Genomic DNA, 27,946 nt, shown 5'->3' on the forward strand with positions numbered 1-27,946 from the left:
TTAAGGATCAATTTGTCCCATTTCAAAGATGTTATTGCGGGTCGTTTTTACACATAAATTTCATAAAGGGCTCAGATCCCGAATAAACTTGTTTCTTTGATGCTCATTTTTTGCCTGCCAATTAATTGTTTTATTATTTTACTGCCAATAAAGCTCAGAGATCAAAGTCAGTATTTATGAGGAACATGTATTAACTATTCTTTGTCACTTATCATTTAGTTGAAGAAATTTAACAATATTTTGGAACAAGGTTAGGGATTTAAAGGAAGAGTTTTCTTAGATGAAAGAACTTTTAGAGCCTGAAGTTTGTACTTTATAGTTTGATTTACTGTTTTTAGAGAGTGTATACAATTCAGAAATATATTTAATGTAATTTTTCCCAGCATAATACAATGTTTAAATGCATTGGTATCTCCGTGCAGGTGTAGTACCTGTATACCAAACAACACTACTTGGTATTGGAGGCATACATATAATTTCTCGGGACTCCTAAATATCTCGTTCCATTCAAGCTACAAAACGTAAGACTTGTTTACTGTGCCAATGGAACCAAGATATCTATAGTTCTTGAACACTTAGCCCAAAAAATTTCTTCCAAAAGCCACTTTACCGAAAAAAATATACTTGATGATAATTCATAATACAATACAACGTGAAATTAGGATTCCCATATACTGAATGCTGCAATAAAATATGAACAATTTGAATTCTAAACTTCAAAGAAAATTTATTATTTAACAATAGAATTTCAACAAAGGTAATACTATATATAGATGTGTGTCTGAGCTCTCTTAATCATTAATGTAGCTTCCCTTGGCGACAATGATGGTGTCCATGCAGCAACGGAAGGCCTAGCACCCACTGCGAATCTATTCCTCTGTAATGGAGTCCCAGTGCTGGCTGAGGAAGTGGCTTTGTGAGCATCCGTGTTTCGATGCCGGACACTGCAGGCCTTCCTTCGTATGCACCCAAAATGTGTTGTCAAGGGGTTAGTATCAGGGCTAAAGGGGGCCGAATGTGTCAGTTCAAAAGACTCATTCAAAGAGTCTTGCGTCGGAGGAGATGGGGTTCTTTCATTGTTGGTGTCAAAAGTGGTCTCTCCATCCTCACAAGGCTCTTTCCAACCCCTTTTTGATAGCTCTCAGGACAGTCTGGTATAAAATCCCGAGATTATAGACTTGAGAAGATTGGCTTGGGTTTTTTTCTTTGCTCCTCGGGTCCAGTTTGTCTTTTTACAGAGCCCTTCTTTCTATCCAACTTTTGGACTTTCTAACAGTGTAGACGGTTCAAGTGTCATTTTCTCGACTTGTACGTAAGCTAGAGAGCTCAGGTTTGTTTTGTTCTGTAATTAATTACTTATGCTTTAATATATCTATATATGAATTAATTTCAATCACTCATCAACCTTCATTAATAATTGAATTAGTAAGTGTTCAGATTTCAATGGATCATCTGGCATTAGCCTCTCTTAGCTATTTGGATCTACAAAAGCGGGTTTGTTAGCTGAATAAATATGTCCTCACGACAAATTAAAGGTTAATTTTCTAGGTTTAAAAAAAGTGTAACATGGAAGCATAAGAAAGAGATCAATTTTGATGAGTGTTTTAGTTATTTGAGCGAGACTTGAAAGCCCTGGATTAGGGACAATAAATATGTCATTAAAGGGTTAAAAAGACTACTTAGTGATATATGAACAAGATTATTTTTGTTGAAAATAGAACATTTTCACTGACGTCATAAATAAGGGAGACGCTATTAGAGGGCTCAAAATTGATATTTTACAACATAAAATGAACATTTTTCGAATAAATCTTGATAAAACTTCATATCGATTAAAGAATATAAAAAAAAACATAGCCTCAGCATTGAATACTACATGTTGGTAATGATAAACAGTGATTATTGAATTTACTTCAAACTAATATGTACTGAAAATCCTATGAAATATCTAAATTTGTACAATTTTTTCGAGGAAATAGAGGGATTTATTTTTGATAGAGAGTAAGGTTAAAGTCATTTTATTTCTTGGTTCCATTTTGTCATCCAATTGATCACTTTAATCCTTAATATGAATTAAAAATCGGGGATTTATTATTGTAAAACTTGGCTATTTAAACCCCCAAAATTGCAGGCATGAAAACGCTCTAAACACAGCCCGACTTCACCCGCGTATAACTCGCTGGCTGAACGTCAATCTGAACATCTCTCATTTTTACAAGCATTAAATAATTATGAGACATATTAATATATATTTCTTAATGCCATTCAGATTGAAAAAGGAATTTAATTAAATAATTCATTTGATAGGGAGTTTATATTGTTCTTATTGACTAATATACGCAGCACAAACAAAAAAGTGTAACTATAAGGATAACTTACTGAATAAGTAATTAAAAATCAGTAACGATCTATGTAAATAATTTAACAAAAGCAACGACATCATCAAACGAAGAGAACCATTACTTTAAAAAAGACACACACATTCAAGGGAATGACTTAAACAATAAAATCAGAATGAAATCCCACCAATTATACAATGATAACGTAATTTTGAATCATTTAAAATAATGATTTCAAATACAGAAAGAATATTATTATATTTATATGGAGCAAGAAAATACGTGGATAAATTATTTTGTCCTCCTTTACATAATAGTCGCGTTCCCTCGCCGTGAAAAAGTACTTATGGATGATGAATGATTCCGTGTTCTTCCTCATACTATAATTTTAATGAATGTAGAATTACAGAAAACCTCAAATGTCTCAACAGATCAGTACAAATGATGATCATGTCGTGACTAGTCAAGGGGGAAATTATTAGGATTCATATCTCCACAATGAAGCTTTGTCTCCTTTAATTTATTAGAAGCAAAAAGTAAATCTGCTTGTTGAATTGGTCTAAGAGTCGAATCAGCCTCAGAAGTCTCTGAGACTCTAGCCACTGCTGCTACACGACAAAGTTCTCTTAAGTCAGAGCCAGAAAACCCGTTTGTTAGTTTTGAGATATGATAACAGTCTACGTCATCTGACATATTTTCACTCTGGAGAATTTGACGAAGAATAGAGACACGTTGTTGAGGTGAGGGAAGACCCACGTGAAATGTGGCAGGCATTCTTCGGAGAATAGCTCGATCTACATCTTTGGGGCGATTTGTGGCTCCCATGATGATGACACAACATTCGGGATCAGTGATGAGTCCATCCCACCATTGCATAAACTGCGCTTTTATCATTGCCGTGGCTTCATGATCCAGTGCTGAGCGATTGCGGAGAAGAGAATCAATTTCATCAATGAAGACAATACAAGGTTGAATTTTCTTTGCGAGAGTAAATACAGCCCCAGCTATTTTTGGCTTTCGCCATACCATTTGTCAGTCAGTGCAGCAATGTCAAGATTGATAAAATGTGCAGTAGCTTCCTTCGCAGTGGCTTTTGCAATCATGGTCTTTCCACAACCGGGAGGGCCGTGAAGAAGAACGCCTTTTGGAGCACGTGTGATACTCGAAGCGGAAGAGAAAAGATGGCGCTTGCGTATTGGATCAATGACCGTTTCTCGTAGCTCTTTGATGGTGGAGTCAAGACCAGCAATGTCCTTCCATGATACTTTCATGGTTGCTGGGTCAACAAGGCTTTGTGCTACGAGATATTCGTGCTCTGTCAGTTTAAGATTTTCCTAATTGATAAGAAGTTTTAGAAGAATTATATGGGTGAAAGTATGGTTAATAAAAAATCTACTTACATCAAGACCTAGAGTCTTGAGAAGGGCCTTAGCTGCATTCTCCGCTTCAACCCTTTGTTTCCTTGTAGGATCCAGGGAATTGATGATCCACCGTAAAGTGAAAAAACTAACGGTGGATAGAATTGCAAGACGGGTTATGGTCACTGCAACATGCTCAGATTCCATTATTGTGAGCTATGATCAAGGATATAATCCAGCTCGACCAACTAATAGTAATAATATAAAATTAATTAATATCAGCTTTAAGAATCAATGCTTTAAAAGCGAAACAAAATACCGAAACGATAATCATGTGATGAATATTTGTACAATGTACAAATGTCGTGGTTAAACTTTTTTTACACGCTAGGAGGACTTAATATTACTCCATAACTAACTACGCAGCCTCTATGAATTCACCCTTTTAAGTGAGCTAACAAGGTAAAGTCTGCGATGCGATGAAAAACTTGCATACGATATAAAGGAAAATTAAAGGACTCAAGGAAAATGATATAATGACGTCATCTGTGATATCTTAAAAAGTGACATCTTCCGTAAGAAAAAGATACAACTACGACCATGCTCAAGCTAACAGACGCGTTTCGCTACTTTGTTTCAAAGGTTTACCAAGAATAAATCCACAGCACTAAAGAGACAAACATTAACGTCACTTTAAATATAACTCAAATGCAGATTGGGCCAATGTTGACTGTTTTTTTAATTCGTAAATACAATACAGTACAAGTTGTAACTTGAACAAGCAGATTGTACAAGTTATAATTTGGCCGTTGCATATTAACATATTAGTAATTTAATTATAAGCCCAGTCGTGGAATATAATTATCAACCATCAATTGATGATATTCTTATTTATTATGTATCTACGAGTGATAAAAACGCAGTGGATCCTTGGACTATCTAATGTGCCACATAATAATTAATTAATACAATGTAATTACATTACGATTACATAATATTAATATGACAATCATCAAATGAAATTTCAAGAATTTATTACAAAGAAATTCGTTATTAAATATGCTTCATCTCATTTTTTGGTTGCAACAATAATCCGTTTGTACAAGTTACTACTTGTACAAAATCGTAACTTGTACATTAATATGATTCTTTATACTTTAATTATCAACACTTTTAGAATCTATTAATCAATGCTGCGTTGTACTTTTCCAGGCAGGAAGTTCCAGCTCATATTTTATAAATTATCTATCCTTAATTAAATTTATATAAACTTTAATATCCTGCCAATGCGTCCCTAAACTTCAAATTGAAGGATCCATGGTACAAAGAAACACAATCACTAGATAAATAGTTATATGATAAGAAGACTATTTAATCAATTAATGTTACTTGGAAAAAAAAAGCTGTGGAAAATGATCATGGAAAATATTGACCTGATGAAAAATATGACATTGTAGAAAGCTGTCCTTCATATGCTATACATTTCAGATTGGATAATACTTCAACAAACATAAACATCAAATAATTAGATTAAGGATTCAAAGTTGCGTTGTCGTTTGGAAAATCAATTTAGGGGAATTAATATACTCATTTAATACAAAGTTCTAAATTAATTAGAAAACCGAATGAGAATTTAAAAATACATAGTATGTAAGATAAAAGTAATTCCATTATTAAAAATATTAGCAATGTAGCTATTAAAAAAAGGAACTTATAGTTGCATACATGAGGCTTAAATAAGAAAACAACTAATCTATACAGAAGTGTTTTAGTATACCAATACACTGAAGTCAAAATAATACGTATATCAGCAAAACGCGTGTTTTGAAACAAACGAACACTAATACATAATTAGAAAATAACGGTTTTTTTTATTCGGTGAACTCATATCCTCGACATTCACACACAGAATCTAGCCTACCAAATAGTAGATTTTCGCTTCCAATACGATTAGGAATGGATTTGAGGAACCTTGATGTTATATCGGCTCCAATAAAACTTTGAATAATTATACTACTCATTAATATGAAAGTGCCTATACTGATCAATGAAATAATATTCTATTGTCTTCTGAAAATAAATAAAAACGAATTTTATTATCCGAGTGCAAGAAAAAAACCATACAATTAAACAACATAACATCGATCATCTTATTGATAAATATGAAATAATTAATCAATATGTCACATATGCATTTGTGGAAAATAAACTTAATCCTAATCTTTTTTTCCCCAAACCTAATTAAAAATATTGTTTATTGTTCCTTGAATGCCCTTAATTTGTTTATATATGTATGAATATCTTGTTTGAATCACCAGCCTTCAAAGAAGGCGTTAATTTAAGCGTATATATTGAATCCATGCGTTTTCCATCTTCACTCAAAAAAATTAAAATGAGTAATTTATGAAAAAACATATCGGAAAAGGAGAAAGATTCTACACTGGGGTTTAACTTTCTCAACTGAAGACGACTCTGCGATTACTTCTTTTTCCTTATCATTGGATGAAGAAGAGTTTCGAAGAGCTTCGAGGGATGGAGTTGAGGATTTATCTTCAAGCTTAGCCGTTAAAGATGATGACGTGTTCAAAGATGTTTCAACTGACAGTGACGAAACGTTGTCGGAGGATTCAACAAGAGCTTCGAGTTCCTTTTCACTTTTCTTCTCATTACATGGAGCAATCTTACTGAGGGATTCAGATGAAGCATTTTGTAGTTCAAGAGACAACGACTCTTTCCCCAACTCATCTATATTCGACTCTCCATCATTTTTTACATCTGCTAGACATCCATCCGAAGGATTTTCTTCTTTGGGTACAATCTCGGATTCTCCATCATTTTTTACATCAACAACACAGCCACCCGTAGATTCTTCTTCTTCTTCTCTAGGCACAATCTCATTCAACCCCTTAGTTGGATTTTTTTCTTCAACAAGTCTAAATAATTTGGAAACTTCAGTGATATCTTCAAACTTTCGTCTTTCTTTAATAACACGTCTTGCGAGTCCTATCTGATCAAATATATTCCAGAGTAAGACACCAACGATAATATCATCCTTAAGATAAAAGACGACTCCCTTGCTGATATCCTCCTTTGGACCTTCATCTCCATTCTTAATAAATACACTATGAGTAGGTAAAGTTGAATCAGTAATTCCAACGGCCTCAAGACCAATATCAGGGCCCAAGTCAGACCAGAACATGGATTGTTTGCTGTATTTCATAGAATTACCAGTCATGTTCTCTCCAGCTATTCGACCAGATGTCACAGCATGATCGTGATGTTCAATTCTTCGACGTCCTAGTAAAGGGTCCTCAAAGCTAGCGACGTCTCCAGCAGCCCAAATATTTTTCCTATAAAATAAAAATTATTACTAAATTATTTCTATGTAATAACATCAAATTACTTGGCTTTAAATTCTGAATTAACTTTGAACCCTTTCTGATCTAATTCTAAATCCCCAGATTCTGCTAATTGTGTATTGGGATCAGATCCTACTGCAACTATAACATGATCAACCTTTAACTTTGTTCCGTTCGCAAGTTTCAACACCACTTTTCCCTCCAACATTTGAGAGGATTTGACCATATTCTCTGTTATAACCTCACACCTTCCCCTTGACTTTTTCTGTCATCCACATTGATAAATATTTTGGGAGTACAAGTGCCATATTTCCCTCTTCGGGTATGACTTGAGTAACAGAGAAATTATTATCAATAATTTTACTACGTGCACCAAGGGCACAAGAGAGCTCCGTTCCCAGGAAGCCTCCTCCAATCACTGCAACGGATGAAATCTCACCCTTTTGGATGAGAGCATCAATTTTATTGAAGTCTTTGAAACTTTTAAACGTTGAAAGGGAGCTGGAAGGAATTTCCTTCAGTTCTGGTAGGATTTTGGGTCTTGAACCTGGATTATTTATAATGGTAATTAATTATATTATTTAGAGAAAAAAGGGACTTTTTTTATAATAAGAACCTGTGGCTAACAAACATTTCCCATATTCTATGGAGCCCACTTTGCCATCCCTTGAAACTAAATATGCTACTTGTTCATCACTATCTAGGGCAGAGACCCATGTGTTTTTAAGTACAGAAATCCCTCCTTTAGAAGAGTCTTCTAATTTCTCTAAAGGTGTATAAAAGCTCTCAGGTTCATAATATAGAGATCTTTGCCGCCCATTCCATTGTTCAAATTTCATAGAATTTTTTAACTCGGGATCCGAATTGTAAAACATTTCCTTTGAAAGAGGAGGTCGCATATAAGGATTTTGATCCTCTGCTCCAACGAGGAGGATTTTGGCTCTAGCATCATGGGCTTTGATGGATCTATATGCGGAAAAAGAAGCAGTTCCAGCTCCGATTAAAAGGTAGTCCACACGAGATGGAAGTTCCATTCGCGGAGGTGGAGGAATATTTTTTTTCTCATCTTGGATGAAATATTTGTAGGCGAAAAATGAGCCCAATCCTAGGGCAGTGACTCCTAATCCAGCACCCAAACTCTAAAGAGAAATACAAAAATTGTTAATTATAAATAAAATTAATAATTAAAAACCGGCTAATAACAAAAAAGTTAAAAACCATTTCCACCTACCTTTAAATTTGAATTTTGATTAAAATTGGAGCCTTGTTGATTCGGTTCCACAGTCGATAAGGCACGAAATCCATTTGGGTTCCATCGATGTAGGACCTTATGTCTTACACATCTCGTGTTTCAAGTAAACGAAGACTCGACTGCATGTTCCTAGGAGAGTTCTCTCGATGTGCCGAACTCTAATGCAAGTAAAAACAACGTGAATAAGAATATTATTAAAAAAACGCTTTTTGTGCTCTTCAATCAATGAATAAATAAATAAAATGAGGAAAAACAAATTTGAAATGACGTCACTAATGTAAACACTCAAATATCACATTGTCACGTGACATCTGCTTTGTTGATTTTGTCCATTTTGGGGGCCTTAAAATTCAAGTTTTATAACAATTAATTACCTTTTTCATAAATATTAAGAAAAATAGGAAACTAATGGATGTCAAAATGGGACCATCAAATAAAAGGACTTATTCTTTACTGTCTATAAAAATTTATCCCTCTATTGCCTTTTTTATTTAATAAAAATACCCTAAAAAGTATTAAAATATGTTATTAGTTATTAAATCCTTATATAATCTTATTTCCAAAGTGAAGACGATAAATTAACTAATTATTAACTACTACAATGGCATCCCAAACATTTTTGAAATTGTTGGGATTTCACGTTAATTTTTGGTTTCCTTTTTTTTTTTTACATACCGGCCGGTCATTTAATGCAACTTTTGGAATGACCCAAATATATTTTTGATGACATGGCTAAAAATGAATTCAATTGGATCAAAATAAAACTGGATCCACGAGGTTAAATTTAAGGCCATGGCCCCTAAACGACTCATTTAAAAATTTGTTGGGAATAAAACTTTCTGTTCACATATTATTACTCAGGTCCTTTAATCTTTACCAAGGACTAATGTTATATTTGTTGAATTTGAAGCATAGGCTGAAAATAGTTTTTTTTTTTTTTTTTTAATTAGTCCGATTAAAATACAACGGTTGGTTATCCTAGTTCAGAAAATATGGCTATCTGAAATTTGGTCTACACTACTTAAAAATTTTTGCAGACATTAAAAAAAAAAAAATACTCTATTTCTTTGGAACATAGAGAAATTCTCTATGATTGGGAATCTACCTCGGATTGCAAAAATAAAATGAAAAAGATTTGGAGTTTGAAGGCCAGAACTTCAAATGTTCACTAAACTTCATCAGATTCTGAGATGGTTAGGTGAAAAATTACCCTCATTCATTGAGAGATTTGACATGATTATATCCTATTTTGATTGATTAATATTAATAATAAATGATGAATTTTAATTCCTTTTGATGAGCATGATTTTATAATTTACTTAAAATACCAAACATTTTTAATTATATAAAAAAAAAAATTTAATTCTGTTCGCTTAAATAAAATAATATGAGCTCAAACACAAATTACAGATTGATTTGGGATGACCATAAAGGATATATATGATGGATTTTGTGCTTTTCAGTTTTCACACAGTTGTGCAAAGTATTCATCCGTCTCTCTTTAAAATATTAATGTAATTTGATGAATATTTTTATATTTGACTGCCTCTTACGGCTTCCCAATTTCAATATTGCCTTTCTAGCTTTTATCCCTTACGATTTATAATTTAATACGAATAATTACAGTTTGATCTTCATTACTTAATATATTTTATCTCAAGGGTTTATTGATAAAAGTATCTGTAAAAATAAAACGTGTGTACTTATCGGCCACCACTCAAAAATCGAAATGTACTTTCTCCCTCAATGGCAATCTTTGAAAAGTTGCCAAAGTTCACACAAATAGATCAACTCAAATAATGAGATGAACTGATCGCATATTATATAGTTTGATGATGGCTGGAATTGAAGCAAATAAAATTTGTGAACATTGCGAAGCCCCTGCAAAGCTTCAATGCGGTGCCTGCGAATTGGTTTGGTATTGTTCCAGAGAACATCAAAAGCGAAAATGGAGGGATCATAAAATGATTTGTATTGCTTATAGGATCGAAGACACTCAATCTGCTCTAGGAAGGTTATAATCCTTGCCATTTAAGTATTAAAATGAGCTCACGTTATATTTTCAATGTTGGAATGAAATTTAATTTGATTTTTCATGGAACCTACAAATTTTTGATTAAATCGGGTTGTTTTTTTTAGACAATTGAGAACCGCTCGGGATGTCAAACAAGGAGATTTGATTATTTCTGCACCTCCATGTGTAATTGGACCAAGATTGGATTACCCTAAGCCGTCTTGTCTGGGTTGTCATGTCATTCTAGATGAAAAAATGAGCCTCTGCGAAGGAGGCTGTGAATACCCCCTTTGTAGTTCAGAATGTCATAGAAAGTTTCACTCTGAAGAAGAATGCAAATTACTCGAAAAAATTAAAAGTCCGGATAAAAGGTGTGAGATTGTAACAATACTACGCTTTGCTCTCTTGAAAAAGTCAAATCCACGAATCTATGAAAAACTGATTCTTTTGGAAGATCATGTTGATGAAATCAAGGCATCTTCAACTCGATGGAAAAATATTGAAGAAGGAGTTCTTAAACATTTAAAGGAAATAAAGAGCGATTTAGACATAGAGGAGGATCAAGAATTGGAGAGACTCGTCGGTATTTGGATCACTAATAGCTTTGAGCTCGAGCGGACGGATCAACAATTATTTGGAGAAAAACGTAGGAAAACAATATCATTACTCATTTATAATTTTTACCAGTATATTTATGTAAACAGGTGCAGGAGAATCAATTCAGGGTCTGTACGATGTTCCATCGCTTATGAATCATAGCTGTGTAGGGAACGCGAGACTCGTTATTAATAGTGGAATGTATATTGATGTGTATGCAGCTGTCCCCATCTCAAATAAGGCCCCAATTACATTTAATTACATAAGCCCATTAGAAGACTACGATCGACGTCAAAAGATTCTCAAAGAGAACAAATTCTTTGAATGCAAATGTGAACGTTGTGAGGATCCAACTGAGTTGGGAACTTTTTCAAGCTCTTTACTCTGTCAAGTTTGTAAGAAATCCCCTTCAACCCGTACGAAGGACTCCAAAAATTATGAATGTAGGGACTGCTCAGAGGTTATGAGTGAGAGAGATGCAATGAAAATAGCTAAGTAGGAATGAAAAAATGTTACAAAATTGCTTTAACATAATGCTTTAATTATCCATAGTTCCTTGATGAAGGGCAAAAATAAGTTGCATCGTATTGGAAAAGCATGGGTAACCTGCATACCTTTTTTGAAGGAGTACCAAGACATTTTATGGGAGACTCACACATTCATTATCGAAATCAAAATGACTCTTGTTCACCTCATTCGAAGCAATGCAGCCATATCTCAAATGGACGAGAATGGTAAAAAAATTCAAATAGAGAGACAATCTTACTGCAATGATGTACTTGCAGTTCAAGATATTATTGATCCAGGGATGTCGTTAGGAAGAGGTTAGTTAATTATATTATTCCATGATAAATACATTATCTTCCTCCTTACAGGACTCGTACTTCACGAACTGCACGCAGCTCGAGTATTTTTAGCAAATTATAGATTCGAAAATATGAATGCAGAGAAGGAAGAAGAACCCTCACAGGAGGATAAAATGGAATTATTAATGTCGCTCTACGATGCATTAGAAAATCTCATGGAAAGCTGGAAGTGTCTTTTTGTAGAGCCCAAGGAGTCCGCCATTGGGCAACAAACCAAAATAATGCATGGGGAAATGGTGGAATTGGAGCAATACATTGCTATGGTGAAGGAAATTTAGCCCAAAAAAATATAAATTTGTAAAACATTGTGAAATCGCATTTGATAAGTCCATTATTTAATAATTAATAGCTGTCTACTAAAAAAAAATAAGTGGTGTACATTTATAATATAATTATAAAATATATTGACCGCACATTGAACCGAATATCAAACATTTTCTTTTTTTACTTCATAAAGTCACTGAACCTATTAGCATGAAAATGTTAGTTCGAATTTTTCAAACAAAAAACAAGCCAATTAATTATAAAAATAGCAATGAAATAGCTTCTCTTCATAAATAGAATCAATTTTATTAATTAAAGCATATGGTTAAATTGCCCGGCCGGCCATCCATGTGACTCAACTTGAACTGTTGACAATTGTGCAATATTTATTGCATCAAAACCTCTCAGCTGCAGCTTCTCTAATTGGTCACAAAATTTGATTAGTAGACTCAGACTGCATTCATTTATTGTAGAAAATTTATCAAAATGTCACTTGTTAGTCGATTAGCGCTTGTAACCGGTGCAGCGGGTGGAATTGGTCAATCAATATGTCGTGTTTTATCAAGAGAGGGATGTTCCGTGATTGGAACCAGAATGAACACTGAGAAGGAGGATGTTGTTCTCTCTGTAACTAATTTTACTTCCTATAAATTAAACATGGCCGCTTTTTTGTTCTAATTTATATTTTCACTTTACTCATTGTTAGGCCTGTGTCCATGACTTGAAGGATCAAAAGCATGCATCTTATACAGTGGATGTGTCCAATGCTGGAGAAGTTAGGACTCTTTTTTCCGACGTAAAACATTTATTAGTATCCTACTGATATATTTAAAGAAATTAATGAATAAACGTTTATTATAGGTCTTAAAGGAGTATGGAAGGCCTCCAGATATTATTGTTAACAATGCGGGTATCGTTAAGGATGGATATTTATTGAAAATGAAGGATGAAGACTTTGATAAGGTTATTGATGTCAATTTAAAAGGTATTTTTTTCTTATGAATAGATTAATAAGTAATTTAATTTGATAGGTACTTACCTCATGACCAAACATGCGAGTCAGGCTATGAAAAGATCCCAAAAAAGCAGGCTCCATTGTCAATATATCGAGTGTGGTGGGGAAGACAGGGAATGTTGGGCAAACGAACTACTCTGCCTCAAAAGGTGGTGTCATTTCCTTTACCAAAAGTGCCGCAAAGGAACTTGCAAAGTTCCATATTAGAGTGAATTGTATATGTCCAGGATTCATTGATACTCCCATGACCAAGGATTTACCTGAGCATGTAAAGTATCTGTTGGACAGTGTTAATTTCGTCAACCATGACTAGGTGAAATGTTTTGTCAGCGAATGTTTTTTGCATGACCATTACGAGACGAAATGGCACTAATTTTTGGAATGTTACGTCTGAATACAACAAATCTTTCTTTTCTTAATAAAATATGATTAACGTGATTTAATGTGACGAAATTAACACTCTCACTGGAAGAGTTTCAATCATATATTTTCATGGTTGTTTTTTATACTATTTCAGGTCAAACAGATGGTATTGTTTGCAATCCCATTAGGATGTTATGGAGAGCCAGAGGATATTGCGGAAACCGTTGCATTTTTGGCATCGTCTAAGGCGAAATATATCACGGGTACATCCGTGGATGTGAATGGAGGATGTTATAAAGGAAGGGAAAATTAAGTTGTTTTTTATTTGTGAAAAATTATATTTTTTTAATAAGTTTCTTTATTCGATCGATCTTATGATTTAAAGGATATTATGAACTTGTTATAGGCCCTTCGATCGTGTTCCAAAAAGTTGTATATTTAACAAAATATATAGTATTTATAAAAAACCATTTTTACTATTATTAACCTCATTTTTAAAGGATGTTAGGAACCAAAGGAATATTGTCTTTAGACTTAGTGACATTTAAGAGACATAAGTCTATTTATAGATAAATATAATATATTTTATATGTACTCTATATGCTAAGAGTACTTTGATAATAATAAGAGTATGTACTTAAAAGATGGGGAGGGTGAGTCATTCATGGATAGAGAGGAGAGGAGGAGAGTCTATATACTTAGGACTTGGTACATGTGGTGGGTCAATATAAAAACAATCATGAAAAGGGGAAAATTCCCTTTTTCCTTAGTTCACATATATCCATTCTTTCATTATGAATCCAATAATAATTTTTTGATTGATTTTGAGTATAATTTTAACAAGTAAAATGAATCGGATAAATTCCTTTTAACAGTCTGAATGTCTCTGTCTTTAAATGTTGACATTTAATATTAAACATTTAGGGTGAGAGTATTTGTACTTTTTGAGTTATGACGAGTATTCGCTCAACCCCCCTGGAAATTCAATCGCCACTCAAATTTGTAAAAAAAAAAAAAAAAAAAATATATTCTAGCTTGCTTTTGTGCGGACGGGCCACACATGTAGGATAAAGGGCTGGAATAATAATATATTGGAAGTACAATAAAATAATATATATTGTATTTAGAGTAACGATGACGTCATTAGGAAGCTTGTCAAAATAGTAGATACATAAAATATTTTTTTGATATTAAGGCTAAATATATCACAAACTAGTTGGAGCGCGGAGAATCGTTTCGACTCTCTCCCCCTAGTATTTATAAACTAACAACGCTGTAATATGTTATCCCTCCGATCTCGTATCTTTATCCGACAACTATGGACTCCAACGCAGGCCTCTTCCTTCGTCAAAGATCTATCCCCATCGGATCGCAAGGAATTAATGAACGCCTTAGAAAAGTCTGAGGAATCCTCTTCTCACGATGTCGTTCCTCAAAAAGAATTAGTCCGCTTACATTGCTTATACTCCGGACTTCCCTTTGTGGGCTTTGGATTCTTGGACAACGCTGTTATGATCGTTGCAGGAGAGTCCATTGAATGGACAATCGGAGCGAGTTTCTGCATTAGTACCATGGCAGCCGCCGCGTTGGGCAACACGCTGTCTGATGTCTTTGGTATGGGGTCTGCGTGGTATGTTGAGCGGTTTACGCTTCGCTTCTCGGGTGGTCCTCCAAAGTTATCCTCAGAGCAGCTTCATTCTAAACCATTTCGTGTTGCGTCCACTTTTGGACGAACTGTGGGTGTCATTATTGGATGTCTCCTTGGAATGTTTCCTCTTTTGTTTATCGATGATAGAAAATCAAAGGAGACGATCGAGGGGGAATAAACTCTTGAACGCTTTTCCATCACTTCATTATCTGCCAAATACACATAAACATTTCGTTTTTTCTTTCGTAAAAGTCATAACTCCAAAGATATATTCGTGACAATTATAAATTGGAGGAGTCTAATACTATTTTATTCATATGAACTAATCATTATTATACTAATAGCTTTTTTATTGAACGCAGCAGCTGAAATTGTACCCAGAAGTATTAAAATCGAACACTTATATATTATATGAATGATTTCATATTATACCTCTGAACAATATTTAATTTTACATACCTTTATATTATATATTATCAGTATAAGTATGGAGATACATTCGATATTTCTATCAAAATTGGAACGAAGAATCCCTCACAATTATACATAAATATTATATACTTTTTAATCCCTCCATTTAACCAAAGATTCTATAAATGATGTAATTATATTGATCGCATGAGTGCTCCACAATTAGATATTTTATTAATTATAATTACTGTCTTTAATTATTTATATACCTCTGTGTAAGATTTATATTTTATATGATACAAAAGACAATCCTACACCAATTTACATAACCATAATATGCCCTCCCTAAAACTAACACATATTTAGTCTGGATGATGAAGTTATATATTTAATATTAATTATATAGTTAATATTTTTGAAGTCTTTTCATCAATGTCATTGATGTAATATTACCTGTTATATATGGAAATATATAATTTTTGAAACACCATTCATAATAATTCATATTTATACTAAAAAAGATATAATTTTATTCTGATCTTTTTTTTTTTAAATGATTGTTTCAGATAGTATGCCCAAAGTTCTGGAAAGAGCTCCAAAAAGCTTGGAGGATCAATGTCTTAGAGTATACTATGACTACCTGTCAGATGAAATGAATCTATTGTTCTATTTAAGCTTCTTTAAAGACAAGTCCATCCTTTTAAAGACGTATTGCCGACCCGTGGACTCTCTTTTTCAGTCTTTAGAGTGTGAGTTAAGTCGACTACGTGGAGTTTTAAGGGATATGGTTCTAAAGAAAATGGTGGACCTTGTCATACAGTCCCTTCATCACGTATGCTCTGAAAATGGACTTCTAACCAATAACTTCCCTTCCCTCTGCGGAATAATGGTATAAACGCACAAAGAGACAAGCACTATCGGAGACTCCCTGCATTTCGACTCCTTGAACTGTTTCTTAATGATGAAACTACAGTTCTTGACTTTAGTATTAACAAAGATTGGCCCGAGAATGATAGGATTGAGGAAGTTGCACGGTGTTTGTGGAAGCTCATTGGCGAGAAATGTCAAAATCTCGAGAAATTAGTCATTCCAAAAGAACTCTGTTACAGCAATTCCCTCAACACCATCATTGTACAAGGAACATATCTCAAGTATTTGACGCTCAAGAGGAATGTTCCTACTAATCTATGTTTAAATTTAATTGGTATTATAATGACTCTAAAACTCTTTTTTTCCAAGCATTTACCCATCTTTAATGTTTTTCCTTATAGGTCAGTCCTGCCCAAGCCTCATGGAGCTCGATATTGCAGGGGCTGATATTGTTACAGATTTTGGGGTGATATGTCTTCTATTTGAAGATCCGGAGCAAATATTTACAGAATGTTGGGATCGTGAAAAAACAGTTGGATCTCATCGTAAATGCCAAAGAGCTTTTCCTCATCCTCATTTTGACAAACCCATACCGGATCCCTCAGAAACATCTCCTCCACAGTCTCTTCCCGTTGCTGGCCATCATCATCATCACAGATCCTCGCCTTTGCAATTCCTTTACCTGAGAAAAACTTTTTATGAAGTAATCAAAAACCCCTTGTACGAACTAAATAGACTCCCAATTTGTCAATCCTTACGAAAACTCAGACTCGAGAACACGAGAGTCAAAGGAGACGGAGCCTCTGTTATCATTGAGTGTTGTCCCAATGTTTACTCTCTCGGATATTTAGTTTTTGCCTCAGCTGGGTTAAAACAAGTGTTTGGCTATGATGAACGATTTAGTACGAAATTCACAGAAATATTTTATCGAGGTCCCTCAGATCAAAAGTTACAAACCATTGGGAATTGTTGTCCTCAGCTAAATACAATGTTTCTAGGGAGCAATAGCTTGAGGAGACTTCACGCAGGTGTATTTTGCAATTGGAAGCGATTAGAATATTTAACACTTGAGAACATTGTAGTTGATGACGTGAACGCCTGCTTTAATGTAATAGGACATCAGTTAAAAGGACTTAAAATACAATGCAGAGGAATCGACTTGGGGGATATTGCACTTCAATGTCAAAACTTGATTTATCTTATTATTCAGAATGAAAATCCTGTTGTGAGCAATACCAAACTTCGAGAAATATCCTCTGACTCTATAAAGACTTGCTACTTTCCTCGACTCAAAGAATTAGAGATCTCCTGTTCGGGATTTTCAAAACATTGTTTAGGTTTTTGATAAGAAACACTCGGATTCTTTCGAGTCTCAAAGTATTAGAGGTCAGTGATCTAAGCACATCAGAATTAGAAATTTGGTGCGGTATGCTATGTCAATTAGAGACTCTAATTCTATTCCGAGCCCCTGAGCTCAACCGTGAGAGTGTTGATCTTGTGATTGAAGGACTACCAAACCTACATACCTTTGGCAATCTCAAATCCTTTGACATTAAGACGTCAGATATAACAAGGATTATGAATAGAATTAAGGAAGAAGAATGGGACTTGAATCTGATTATTTCGGATAGCCATTTTGGGCTGGATGAAAAAGAATTTTCCAAATTATTATCTCTTCACTGGTTTTACCTTACTCCAAACCGAATAAAATAATACTTTATCCATTATAGTTATGTTATCGATCCTTGTTAGTCTGATTGGCGATTGCCTCTCATCATTGAACCCTTTTTCCCTCATAATTGCGTTGTTGTTACTATAACCCTTGTTCATTGCCAATTTTTCTTACATATATATAATATAGGTACATTCATATTTTGTTGTTAAAAAATTTCATAAATATTTTTGTGATTTTAGTCATTCAAATTTTGAGAGAAAGAAAATACATTTTAATTTAAACAATTCATCTTTTATTCTTTTTTCTTTTTTTTGTTCTATTTATTTGCGTGACATGAATTTTACGACTGTAGGCATACATAATTTCAACGCTACTCTAACTAAGTAACTATTGATTAATTATCTTCATTTAATTACATAATATCAGTTCCTTTAGAGAGAATTATATACCAAAAAATATCAAAACACTTCCATTGAAATAATAGTTTAACGTTTGATAACAGACTTATTTTTCCTTAAACAATAATGAAAGAGTATAATTATGATAATTAATTACTTTTGTAATTAGTTAGATAATAATAATAATGAGAAACATTTTGGGGTATTAACAACATGGGAAAGTTATTTAGGCTATCCTCCACTCCTCACTTGTGATGAGAATGTGATGACTTCTTCAAGGCTCTCAAGGCACATTTAGCTGCGGTACATTTAGCTATACGATAATTCCGTCCTATTCCCTTAAATGTTCCTTTACCAAAAACTTCAACACTTACTCTAACCCGTTTTCCATCCGCCAGTTTTTCAGGTTTACCAAACTTTGCAGTTTCCGGCTCTAGTTCCAAGAGCTCCCGAATGGGAGACTTGGGTACATTTGAGCTGAATTGCTCAATTTCAGTCTGCATCATTCGGAAGTAAATACACCATACTGCATCTAAACTGAGCCCGCTATCAAGGAAAATAGCTCCTGCCACTGATTCAAAAATGTCTCCTAACGCTTTGGGAACTTCAATGTCCTCGGCCTCTTCGGAATCATCATCCTCTTCTATCAAATAAAACTCATCGAATACTTTGAATTCATTTTGAACTTGCAATTTGACAAATCGATCAATGACGGTTTGGAGTCCAGGTGAGAAATGCTTGAAATACTTGTGAAATTGAAACTTGACTGCAAGAAATGCAAAAATAGTGTTATTGACGAGTGCGGATCTAAGATCAGTTAATGCGCCAGGACTATGTTGTCTTGGATCCTCATAGAGATGGCGAGTTATAAGGTAGTCAAGAATAGCATCTCCCAAGAATTCTAGCCTCTGATAACAGTCGGTAATACGGTTAGGATAAAAGGATGCATGAGAAAATGATTGTAGAAGGTAGGTCTTATCCTTGAACTTATAACCTATAAGCTCTTCGAATTCCTCATATCCACTGAGGAAAAAGTTCAATTGTCTTTCGATATGAGGAAGATGTTCTACTTTTTGTGAGGAAGAAATAGAACGTCCCTCATTTTTTTCTGGGGGAATGACTTTTAGGCCCAGCCAAGTCATAAATAGCAAAGCCCCACGTTGTCCACATGATATTAAATATGCTCCAATTAAAGCTTCGACACAATCAGCAATACTTTTATCTGGAATACTATGCTGCGTCAGGAGATTGTAAGGAACAAAGGAAGGCATGTCTTGGACTGACTCTGTAGAAGATTTCCCAGGCTGTTGAGCCGTCCGACTTTTTTCTTGAATAAGCTCAACAATTTCCTTGGTCGTCATGCGTCCAAAATCTGCGGACGGTAACTCAGCCATGTTCCATAAATTCGCAGGCACACCAGACTCTATTAATGCCTGCTCTAACTCTGGTTGAACGTGATAGGAGGGCGGAAGCCAATTATCGTGTGGCTCAAACTTTGTCGCAATCATACATTCTCCGAGCTTCTTCTTTCTACCCAGTTTAAACAAATTTAAATTAGAAACCTGTTTGGATCGTAAATGACTCAAACGACCCTCATGAACAGTATCGTAAACATTGAACAGGTAGGAAGTGATTGCGTATTTCAAGAATGAATCCCCTATTGTCTCTAATCTTTCAAGGTTAATGGCATCATTACTGTTAGACATGGTCAACCCTTGAAGAATGATGCTGGGACTTGGTCCAGGATGAGACACTAATTCAGGTTGATGATCAAAACTGAAGCTCATTTCCTCGTCAGAATCTCTCGGAAGGACTCCTGTGAATTCACATTCATCTTTGGGATAGTCAATGGGCACCATAATATCCATGTTATTAATATTAAAATCCTTCATGAAAGTCTCAACCACCTCCTTCTCATCCATAACAGCGTTTTTTCTGGATCGTATTCCAGTTTTTGATATTCAACACAAGATTGCTTCTCTGGAAATCCATACCTATTGAAAGTGTCCTTTTCTTTAAGAACAATGACTTCAAGCTCAATCGAGTCCATTTCATTTTCCGACTTTTGATCCTCAATGTCTTTTTCCTCATCTTCTGCTTCTTCATTTTGTTCCTCTGGCCATGGTACTTCACTCAGCATCTTTGCTTCCTCTTCCAAATTACGTGCCAACGACTCAACTCTTAAATTTTCTTCGTGTTCATCTTCGATGGCTTCTGCCATATTTTCACCACGAAACTCAATTCTAACACTACCATCTTGTGTGACTGAAGAATTTGGATTATTAAAGTCCAAAGCTTTTCTTCGATAACTATCTAAGTTTTCATAAAAATCCTCATCATCATCGGAATCTGAGCATGATAAACCGTCCAAATCATCCATCATTCCAGGTATATTTATGTTAGGATTTGAAAAAAATGTTGGTGATCCTACTCTAAATATTTTTTGTTCAATTCCAGTACCCCAATCCTTGGAGCCACCTTCTGTTTCTAGTGTCTTTGGAAGGAGTTCATTGCTCAGAAGCGTTAGATTATCAGGCAAAGCCATATTTGGATCCAAAAGCTCCAAATCCTCTTCATCGAATTCGTCTTGAAAACGAAGGAATTTTCCTCCAATAGAAGAAGAACGAATACTTTTACTTTGTTTTCCTACATTTTCGATCAGATCATTACTCCAAGTACCAATCTCAAGTTGGCGTTGTTTACGTTTGTTATCCTCCTCATTCATCTTATTCATTATCCTATCACTCAAACGAGTTAAATCATCTCCGTCTCCTTTAGATGATCCACCCTCGTCCTCTTCGTCATCAAATATTTCTTCGATTGCAGGAGTATCCGATACTGGGGACAGAGCCTCAGTGATAATGACATGCGTAGTGGAATTGACGATCTACAAGAAACATAGAAATAAAGACACTCAAAATTAATGAGTTAATAAGAATACTTACACGTCGATTCTTCTTCGGATTATCTTGGGTATTTAATGCAAGAGCGTTGTCTCTGTTTTTTAAGACGTCAGCCAGCGTCCAACCGAAGTTAAGAGGAGGCCAAACAAAATCTGAGTCCAATTCGGGCTTCCCAAATGACATTTCACGGGCAATGAGGCTCCTCAAATCATCTGCAATGAGAAGCCCATTAATTCGATACAATATACAAGGCAATGAGACGGTTTGTCTCCATAGGCTAGCAGGGAAGGGATGAATTTGACATAATTCAGGTACAAGAATTTGTTTTTGTTCCAAATTTTCTCTTTTATTTCTTTTCGTTTCTTCGGATGATGTAGGGAGCGCAACACCCTTTCTATTTACGTATCTGGGAGTTAAGAAATTAAGTCTATGAGATGTATGATCTACATCTAATAGAGGTTGCTCCAGATTTTGTATTGTAATGTTATATTTCGTTTGATAATACTTGGAAAAAGTTTCGAATCCTTGACCGGGAAAATCCGAAGTTGGATTGAGATGTTCACATATCTCAGCCACATAAAAGTATTGAGGTTGATCCTGATTACGATACCAAGGCATAATGACAGCATCTAAATAGTCTTCTTTATCAAAGGTATAATCTGTTCTATCTTCGTCCGAAACTACGCTCATTTTTTTTTCATTTTCTTCTTTGATGCGACGAAGGAAATCCCAATCAATGATAAAACCGAGTTCAGACTCTTGTTCAGTGGATTTTACCATAGGTAATATCAATATTGAGTTGCGACTTTTATCTGGTGTAAATTGCATAGGATATTTTTCTAATCTAAGAACTTTTGAAAAAGTGTAGCGATGGAAACAAATGATTAGCTCATACTCTTCCTCAGTCAGTAATATGGAGTCCTTTTTTTCCTTAATTTCCACAAGTACTTCACCAGATCGAGTATAAATTGGAAAAGGACAAATTGGAGGAATTGAATTCCCACCCCTCACCAAGAAACCAAATCCTTGAACTGAATTTTCGGGAGGGTAAATTTTACGTCCCTAGTATTTTGATCATCTGGTATGGGACAAGAGAGCTCCATATTGAGATGATACAAACGAAAAGAGATCGGGGAAGGATCATTATTCTTTGGCTTGAGACAGCCTGCCACCTTTTTGTAGTAATATTGACGACGTTTAGTTGTACCAGGACGAGGAGGATCGAAATGGGGACCTGAAGGAAGTGTTTTAGTGTTGTCAACACTTTGAGCATTATCTGCGACATCCTTAGATTCAGATTTGTCATTTACAGTTGTATTTGATTCTGTAACTGGGTTGTTATTTTGTTCTGCATCTACGTCTTTTTCTCATCAGAAGCATTCTCCATAATATCCTTCGACTCGAATTTGTCATTAGCAGCTACACACGCTTCAGAAGACACCTCAATACTCTCTTCCCCTAAAACCCCTTCAAGATCCTTACTTTCAGTAGATAGTAAAGCATCCTTGGATTCGGATATTTTACAAACTTCCTCCTTTGGGGCTTTGATCCCATCTTCATTTGATTGACTGACCTTTTCAACTTTTTCCTCCTCCATGGCATTGCTATCTTGGGATTGAATGCTCACATTTTCCATTAGAATGGACAATTCGTCAATATTTGAATCACTTTCAGCGTCAATTTCATCTCTATGCGAATGAACATCCTTGGACTCTGATTCATTTTCGACTTTCTCAAATTGTTCCTCCTCCTTGATTTCTTGGGACTGAACAATCATATCTTCCATTATTATAATGGGTAATTCCTCCATATTTGAAGGACTTTGAGCATCAACTCCATCTCCAAGTGAAAGATCATCCTTGGATTCTATTTCACCTTTGATAAACGTTTCAGAAGAGGATTCCTCAATATTTGAGGGTGTTTGAGCATCAATTTCCTCTCCATGCAAATGACCATCCTTGGACTCTGATTCAATTTTGATAAAAGTTTCACCAGAGGATTCCTCTTTGCTATTATTATTATTCAGAACCTTTTCAGTGAGTGCTTCTTTAGAGTTATTGTCGGAATTTGAGGAGGAACCCTTTTTGTATGTTCGATTCCCATGATAATTTCTATGTTTAAGAAAGCGGTTATTGAGATAGGCTGCATGACCAGTTCCATCTTTACCCACAGGATTCATGAAGGGATCTAATTCTCCTATTTTGTGAAGCTCAAGAATAGCTGCATATGCAGCAGCTCGCTTAGCAAGAGTTTCATTAGGCATGACTAATCCTATTATTATTTTTTTTAATGGACAATTGATGGGAAGTTGTATACCACAAATGTAACCCCCACCCTCAGTCTTTAAAATCCCAGCTAGAGGAGTGAGACGCGTAAACGTATCTGATGGAAGTTTTTGCACAGTAGCGATTGAGAAGAAGTATAGAATTCTTAAGATAGCATGTGGGATAGTATAAATTCTTAGGAATAAAGGGAGTAATGATGTGGTCATTAGCATCTGATAGATAACGCTCTTCGACAGATGGGTCTTTATATTGACATCGATCAACAAGAGATTTCTCGATACTATGATACTCCTTGAGGGAGTTCAAATATGATTCAAGTTTATCTTCTTGGCACAAGGAAAGAAACCATGATACGGATGACTTTGCTTTGACTTTGTAATGAGCATATGTGTGAAAGGAGTCTGGAGCGTCAAAAGCAAGGACTAAATTGCATCGTACACCATCAATTCCAACTTCGAGCAATGAATTGCTTATTAGAATATTACATTCTCTCATTCTGAATCGTCGGAGACCTTCTTCTTGCTTTCGATGATTGAGTAGGCCCTCATCTGTTTCTTCCGCTTCTTCCTCCGGCTAAATCAAGAGTGGAAGTCACAATTAAATGAATAAATTGGTATAACTAAATTATTAATGTACTCACTTTTAAAGTAATGGCGTACTGGGGAGTCAGGAATGAGAATTTATTGTCACTTTTACTATACTCCTTTAAGTAATGATACAAAATCTTTGCGATAAATTTATCCTGCACAAAGACAACTCCACAGAGAGCATTTGGATCGTCGTAACTGTAATAGATTTTTCTCTTGGACCTATATCTATGATGAGGATTATGTGATTGAGTATTCACAGGAGGAGCATTAACTTTCTTTTCCTCTTCTTTAGTGCTGGACTCATCTTTAGATTCTTTCTCTTTTGGATCTTCTGAATGATCTGTAATGTGCTCGGGTTTATACTGAAGAAGTACGCTCATGAGGCGAAGAAGTTTTGGTTTGGAATATTTTGTCATTTTTTCCCTATCAGTCAAGTCAGCAAAGGCATCGTCACAGATTTTGCATATTTTGAGCATTTCTGTATACAGAACACTCAAGAGCAGATAATGTCTCTCATATTTTTCTCGTGTTTTGAGCTTGTCAATTTTGATGGTGAGGAGAAGAGCTGCTCTTTCTGCACACCAAACACCACAAGTGCGGAGGATGTTGAGGAAGTCATCTATTAATTTGAGAGGAAGTTTGGAAGGATCCGGGATTTCCTGAATGATATCCTCAAAGTCTTCCCCATAAGTCTCCTCCAGGGAAAAACGATGATTCTTCAAAAAGTTGATGAAGCCTTGTATACTATTCTCAATTTGACTTTCAACCTCATTTGGCTCCTTTGATTGGATAAAAGTCAGGACGCCAAAGCGGGGTTTCGAAACGTATCTAAGAGTAGTTAGAACTTCACACGAAGTTTCAATTCTGTTACCAAAGGTATTTTCGAGTTTAGAAAGCCTTTTGTCCAGGGATCCAAGTGTTTTGTCTCCATTGAAAAGAAATGCTGTGAGTGTGATAATGCGAGAGTTGATACGGGCTTTGATCTTTGGGTACATCTCTGGTAATGATTAAGAAAATAAAGATACCATTATAAATTAATTAAGAGGATTTAAAACTCGAACTAACGCCGACCACCTACTACCAAAGGGTCATTTTGTAAACCCTAAACAATAAAACATTATATTTGATAACAAATAGTATTTTAACTGATATTCAGATAAACTTTGCAGGAATTTCAAGACTCTTTCGGCTGAAACTCTTTGCGATCTATCCAGAGACATTTTAGGAGAAAGTAATTAAGTATACCAATCATAAAAACAAAGTTGACGACAAGATATTCCAGTTAACATTTCAAAATGGGAAAATAAATTAATAGCTTAGTCTATTCGTATTAATGAAATGAAATACATTATGTAGAAAAGAATATTCATACAGTATTGAAGGCATTTTACTTCATAAAAGAATGGCCCTTTAGTAATTTTTGGGATGTGTTCTTAATATTTCATGAATGTGTTATTTTCAAATGTTACTAAGCTACTAGAATTACCCTTTGGTAGTTTTAGGGGGGTGCGTTGTTAATAGTTTATGAGTCATTTTTATACCCTACTAAGCTAATAGAATTAAGAAACTACACGAGAAAGCCTTCTCCAACTATGAAGCTATTACAGATAATAAATCAACTTCAAAACGGGTGACAAATGACTCCTTGGTTATTCTAATGTTCAAATCTCTGATAATAATTAAAGAAACAAAAGATAACATGTGAGCCGTCAACACAAAAACAATCTTGAACAACAATCATTTACCAACACACTTGTATTCTTCTACGAATGTTGGTCAAAAAATACTCTTACATCTTAGCCCACAAATTGTACTTAAAGTAGCCAAAATTCTTCGTCATATCAAGTAAAGAGACATTGATAAATGTTATGGTTGAAAGGGGAGATGTCGGGGCAAATTAAGTCTTTTAAACCAAATAAAGGTTCTAGACTATACTTAATATTATTAAATTGGGATTATCTTGCTTGTTGTTAAATAGTGTTTACATCTGGATGCACCACACATTATCTTAGTTACTAAAGACAGGGGGTCTGCAGGGGCTGTATCCCCCTCCCCAAATGAAGAAGTTTATGCTTTTACTATAAATAATTTTGGTCAGGATGAAAAAATTTTACGCAAAATTAGGGGTAATTTTTTTTTATTTTAAGATTTATTTTCTTAAAAAAAGGTATCTCGGGAAAATTATGAAGCAGAGAATAAAAAATTAATATTTGAAATTTAAGTTCTTGAGAATAGTTGTCACTTTAAGAATTTTTTTCCAAAAATTTAGTATTAGAAATTAAATTTTGGAATATTTTTTTCCAAAACATTTAATTTCTTCTGAATAGCTATCAATTATAGAATTTTTTTTTTTTTGAATTAATTTTGGAAATTAAATTTATAAATAATTTTTTTTTTTCAAAAAATTTAGTGTTTTAAATTTAATTTAAGAATTTTTTTTTCCAAAAAATTAATTTTTTGTGAACAGCTGTGGATTTTCAAATGTTAAATTTCTAAAAAAATAATTTTTTATGAATGACAAGAGATTTTCAAAATTGGTTTTTGGCTTTTCTATTGGGAAAAAAGGCCAAAACCAAGCCCACCCGAAAAAAGATCCAACGGACCCCCTGAAAGAGTGTGTACAAAGGGCGCAAAGAAATGACCTTTAAAGAAGGAATTGTGCCTGTTCAAGACGTGAGCCGCATCCAAAATAAGAAGAGCAATGTTCTCAATGTCCTCATATTCCAGGAGCTCCTCATGAGTAAGAACCGTGATTCCAGACTTGAAGTTCGTGCTTCTCTCCAGAAACTCTCTCCATGGCTGAATCTGCGTCTCAGTGGGAAGGGAGAGAACGGCTCGGGCATTGGCGTGACGGATGGATGGACCAGCATAGTCACGAATCAGTGAGAGAACCAAAAAAGGCTTTTCAGATGGATTAACGAGGACGGGAGTCGTATTTTGGGAGAAAATAACGCGGAGAAGCTCCACGGAATGTTCCTGAGGGGTAAAGAAGCTGATGGGACAGCCTCCGCTACCCAACAACCCCCACCGGTAGACATCAGAGCCTTGTTTCAGATACAAAAGGAGTAGAAAGAGTCTCAATCAAGTATTCGAAAGACCACGGCTCTTTAGATGCATTTAATAACACAGCATTGCTTTTATGACGTCAGTCGAAGAGTCTTTGTATACCTTTAGGGGAAATATTTATAGACACACGCAACCTTCACTTAATATGGGGGGGCGTCGGCCATTTTAAGAGCTTAAATAAATAAGTTACACTAAACACTCTTGTTTTTCATACATATTAAGGATAGAAAATAATGAACTATTAGATGTCTAAATAGGATAAATAAATAAAAGGACTTTAATCATACTGTCTATCAAAAAACTATCGCTCTATTACCTAGTTTTATTATATATCTCAATCTGACGTTAAAATGTATTAATAACATGTTATTACAGCGTTATACTATCTTATTTCCATATTGTATATAACAATGAACTATTACAATGGAAAGAATAAGATATTTTTCTCAAACTGTCCTTCTTTTCTCGTCCCTGATTGATCAAAAATAATATTTGTAACATTTTAGTAATCATATAGAGATTTTCAGTATACATTACCTTGATTATATTCAAATATCACTATTTATTATTGGCATCAAGTAATAATCAATTCATTTATTTTTTTGATTAAGTTTTATGTAGATTTATTGGAAATTTGTACATTTTATGTAACAAAAAGATCAACTTTGAGCCC

At 34.7% G+C, this 27,946-nt stretch overlaps 6 protein-coding genes and 1 pseudogene across 7 annotated transcripts; 4 read left to right on the top strand and 3 right to left on the bottom strand.

The window, feature by feature from the left end:
- Window positions 1-2,481: 2,481 nt before the first annotated feature.
- Window positions 2,482-4,460, bottom strand: LOC121131648 (outer mitochondrial transmembrane helix translocase-like). Its single transcript, XM_040727015.2, is given in 4 exon segments — window positions 2,482-3,346; window positions 3,349-3,673; window positions 3,740-3,945; window positions 4,346-4,460. Coding segments are annotated over 3 exon segments (1,038 nt in total). The 5' UTR covers window positions 3,905-3,945; window positions 4,346-4,460; the 3' UTR covers window positions 2,482-2,798.
- Window positions 4,461-5,969: 1,509 nt separating this feature from the next.
- Window positions 5,970-8,404, bottom strand: LOC121131644 (apoptosis-inducing factor 1, mitochondrial pseudogene; annotated as a pseudogene).
- A 1,678-nt stretch (window positions 8,405-10,082) lies between these two features.
- Window positions 10,083-12,210, top strand: LOC121131645 (uncharacterized). Of its 2 annotated transcripts, none has more exons than XM_040727012.2 (5): window positions 10,083-10,322; window positions 10,448-10,968; window positions 11,027-11,414; window positions 11,472-11,743; window positions 11,795-12,210. In XM_040727012.2, exons 1-5 carry the CDS (start codon window positions 10,141-10,143, stop codon window positions 12,061-12,063), a joined length of 1,632 nt encoding a protein of 543 aa, XP_040582946.1. In that variant the 5' UTR covers window positions 10,083-10,140; the 3' UTR covers window positions 12,064-12,210. The 2 variants fall into 2 exon arrangements, with proteins under 2 accessions (XP_040582946.1, XP_040582947.1); XM_040727013.2 differs by having other exon boundaries at window positions 10,093-10,343.
- A 274-nt stretch (window positions 12,211-12,484) lies between these two features.
- Window positions 12,485-13,897, top strand: LOC121131647 ((3R)-3-hydroxyacyl-CoA dehydrogenase-like). The gene is given in 6 exon segments (XM_071893991.1): window positions 12,485-12,676; window positions 12,756-12,845; window positions 12,911-13,034; window positions 13,081-13,117; window positions 13,119-13,332; window positions 13,582-13,897. Coding segments are annotated over 6 exon segments (765 nt in total). The 5' UTR covers window positions 12,485-12,535; the 3' UTR covers window positions 13,741-13,897.
- A 694-nt stretch (window positions 13,898-14,591) lies between these two features.
- LOC121131651 (transmembrane protein 65-like) lies at window positions 14,592-16,053 on the top strand. Its single transcript, XM_040727019.2, has one exon. It carries the CDS (start codon window positions 14,708-14,710, stop codon window positions 15,251-15,253), a length of 546 nt encoding a protein of 181 aa, XP_040582953.1. The 5' UTR covers window positions 14,592-14,707; the 3' UTR covers window positions 15,254-16,053.
- On the top strand, window positions 15,904-18,315 carry LOC121131650 (uncharacterized). Its single transcript, XM_040727018.2, has 2 exons — window positions 15,904-16,690; window positions 16,758-18,315. The coding sequence occupies exon 2, from the start codon at window positions 16,778-16,780 to the stop codon at window positions 17,699-17,701; it is 924 nt and encodes a 307-aa protein (XP_040582952.1). The 5' UTR covers window positions 15,904-16,690; window positions 16,758-16,777; the 3' UTR covers window positions 17,702-18,315.
- Window positions 18,316-18,569: 254 nt separating this feature from the next.
- On the bottom strand, window positions 18,570-26,985 carry LOC121131652 (endoribonuclease Dcr-1-like). The gene is given in 8 exon segments (XM_040727020.2): window positions 18,570-20,339; window positions 20,342-21,316; window positions 21,375-22,396; window positions 22,399-22,692; window positions 22,695-23,727; window positions 23,729-24,190; window positions 24,258-25,204; window positions 26,850-26,985. Coding segments are annotated over 7 exon segments (6,396 nt in total). The 5' UTR covers window positions 25,203-25,204; window positions 26,850-26,985; the 3' UTR covers window positions 18,570-18,674.
- Between the last annotated feature and the right edge of the window lie 961 nt (window positions 26,986-27,946).

This window comes from Lepeophtheirus salmonis, unplaced genomic scaffold, assembly GCF_016086655.4.
Source record: "Lepeophtheirus salmonis unplaced genomic scaffold, UVic_Lsal_1.4 unplaced_contig_8894_pilon, whole genome shotgun sequence".
NCBI lineage: Eukaryota > Metazoa > Arthropoda > Copepoda > Siphonostomatoida > Caligidae > Lepeophtheirus > Lepeophtheirus salmonis.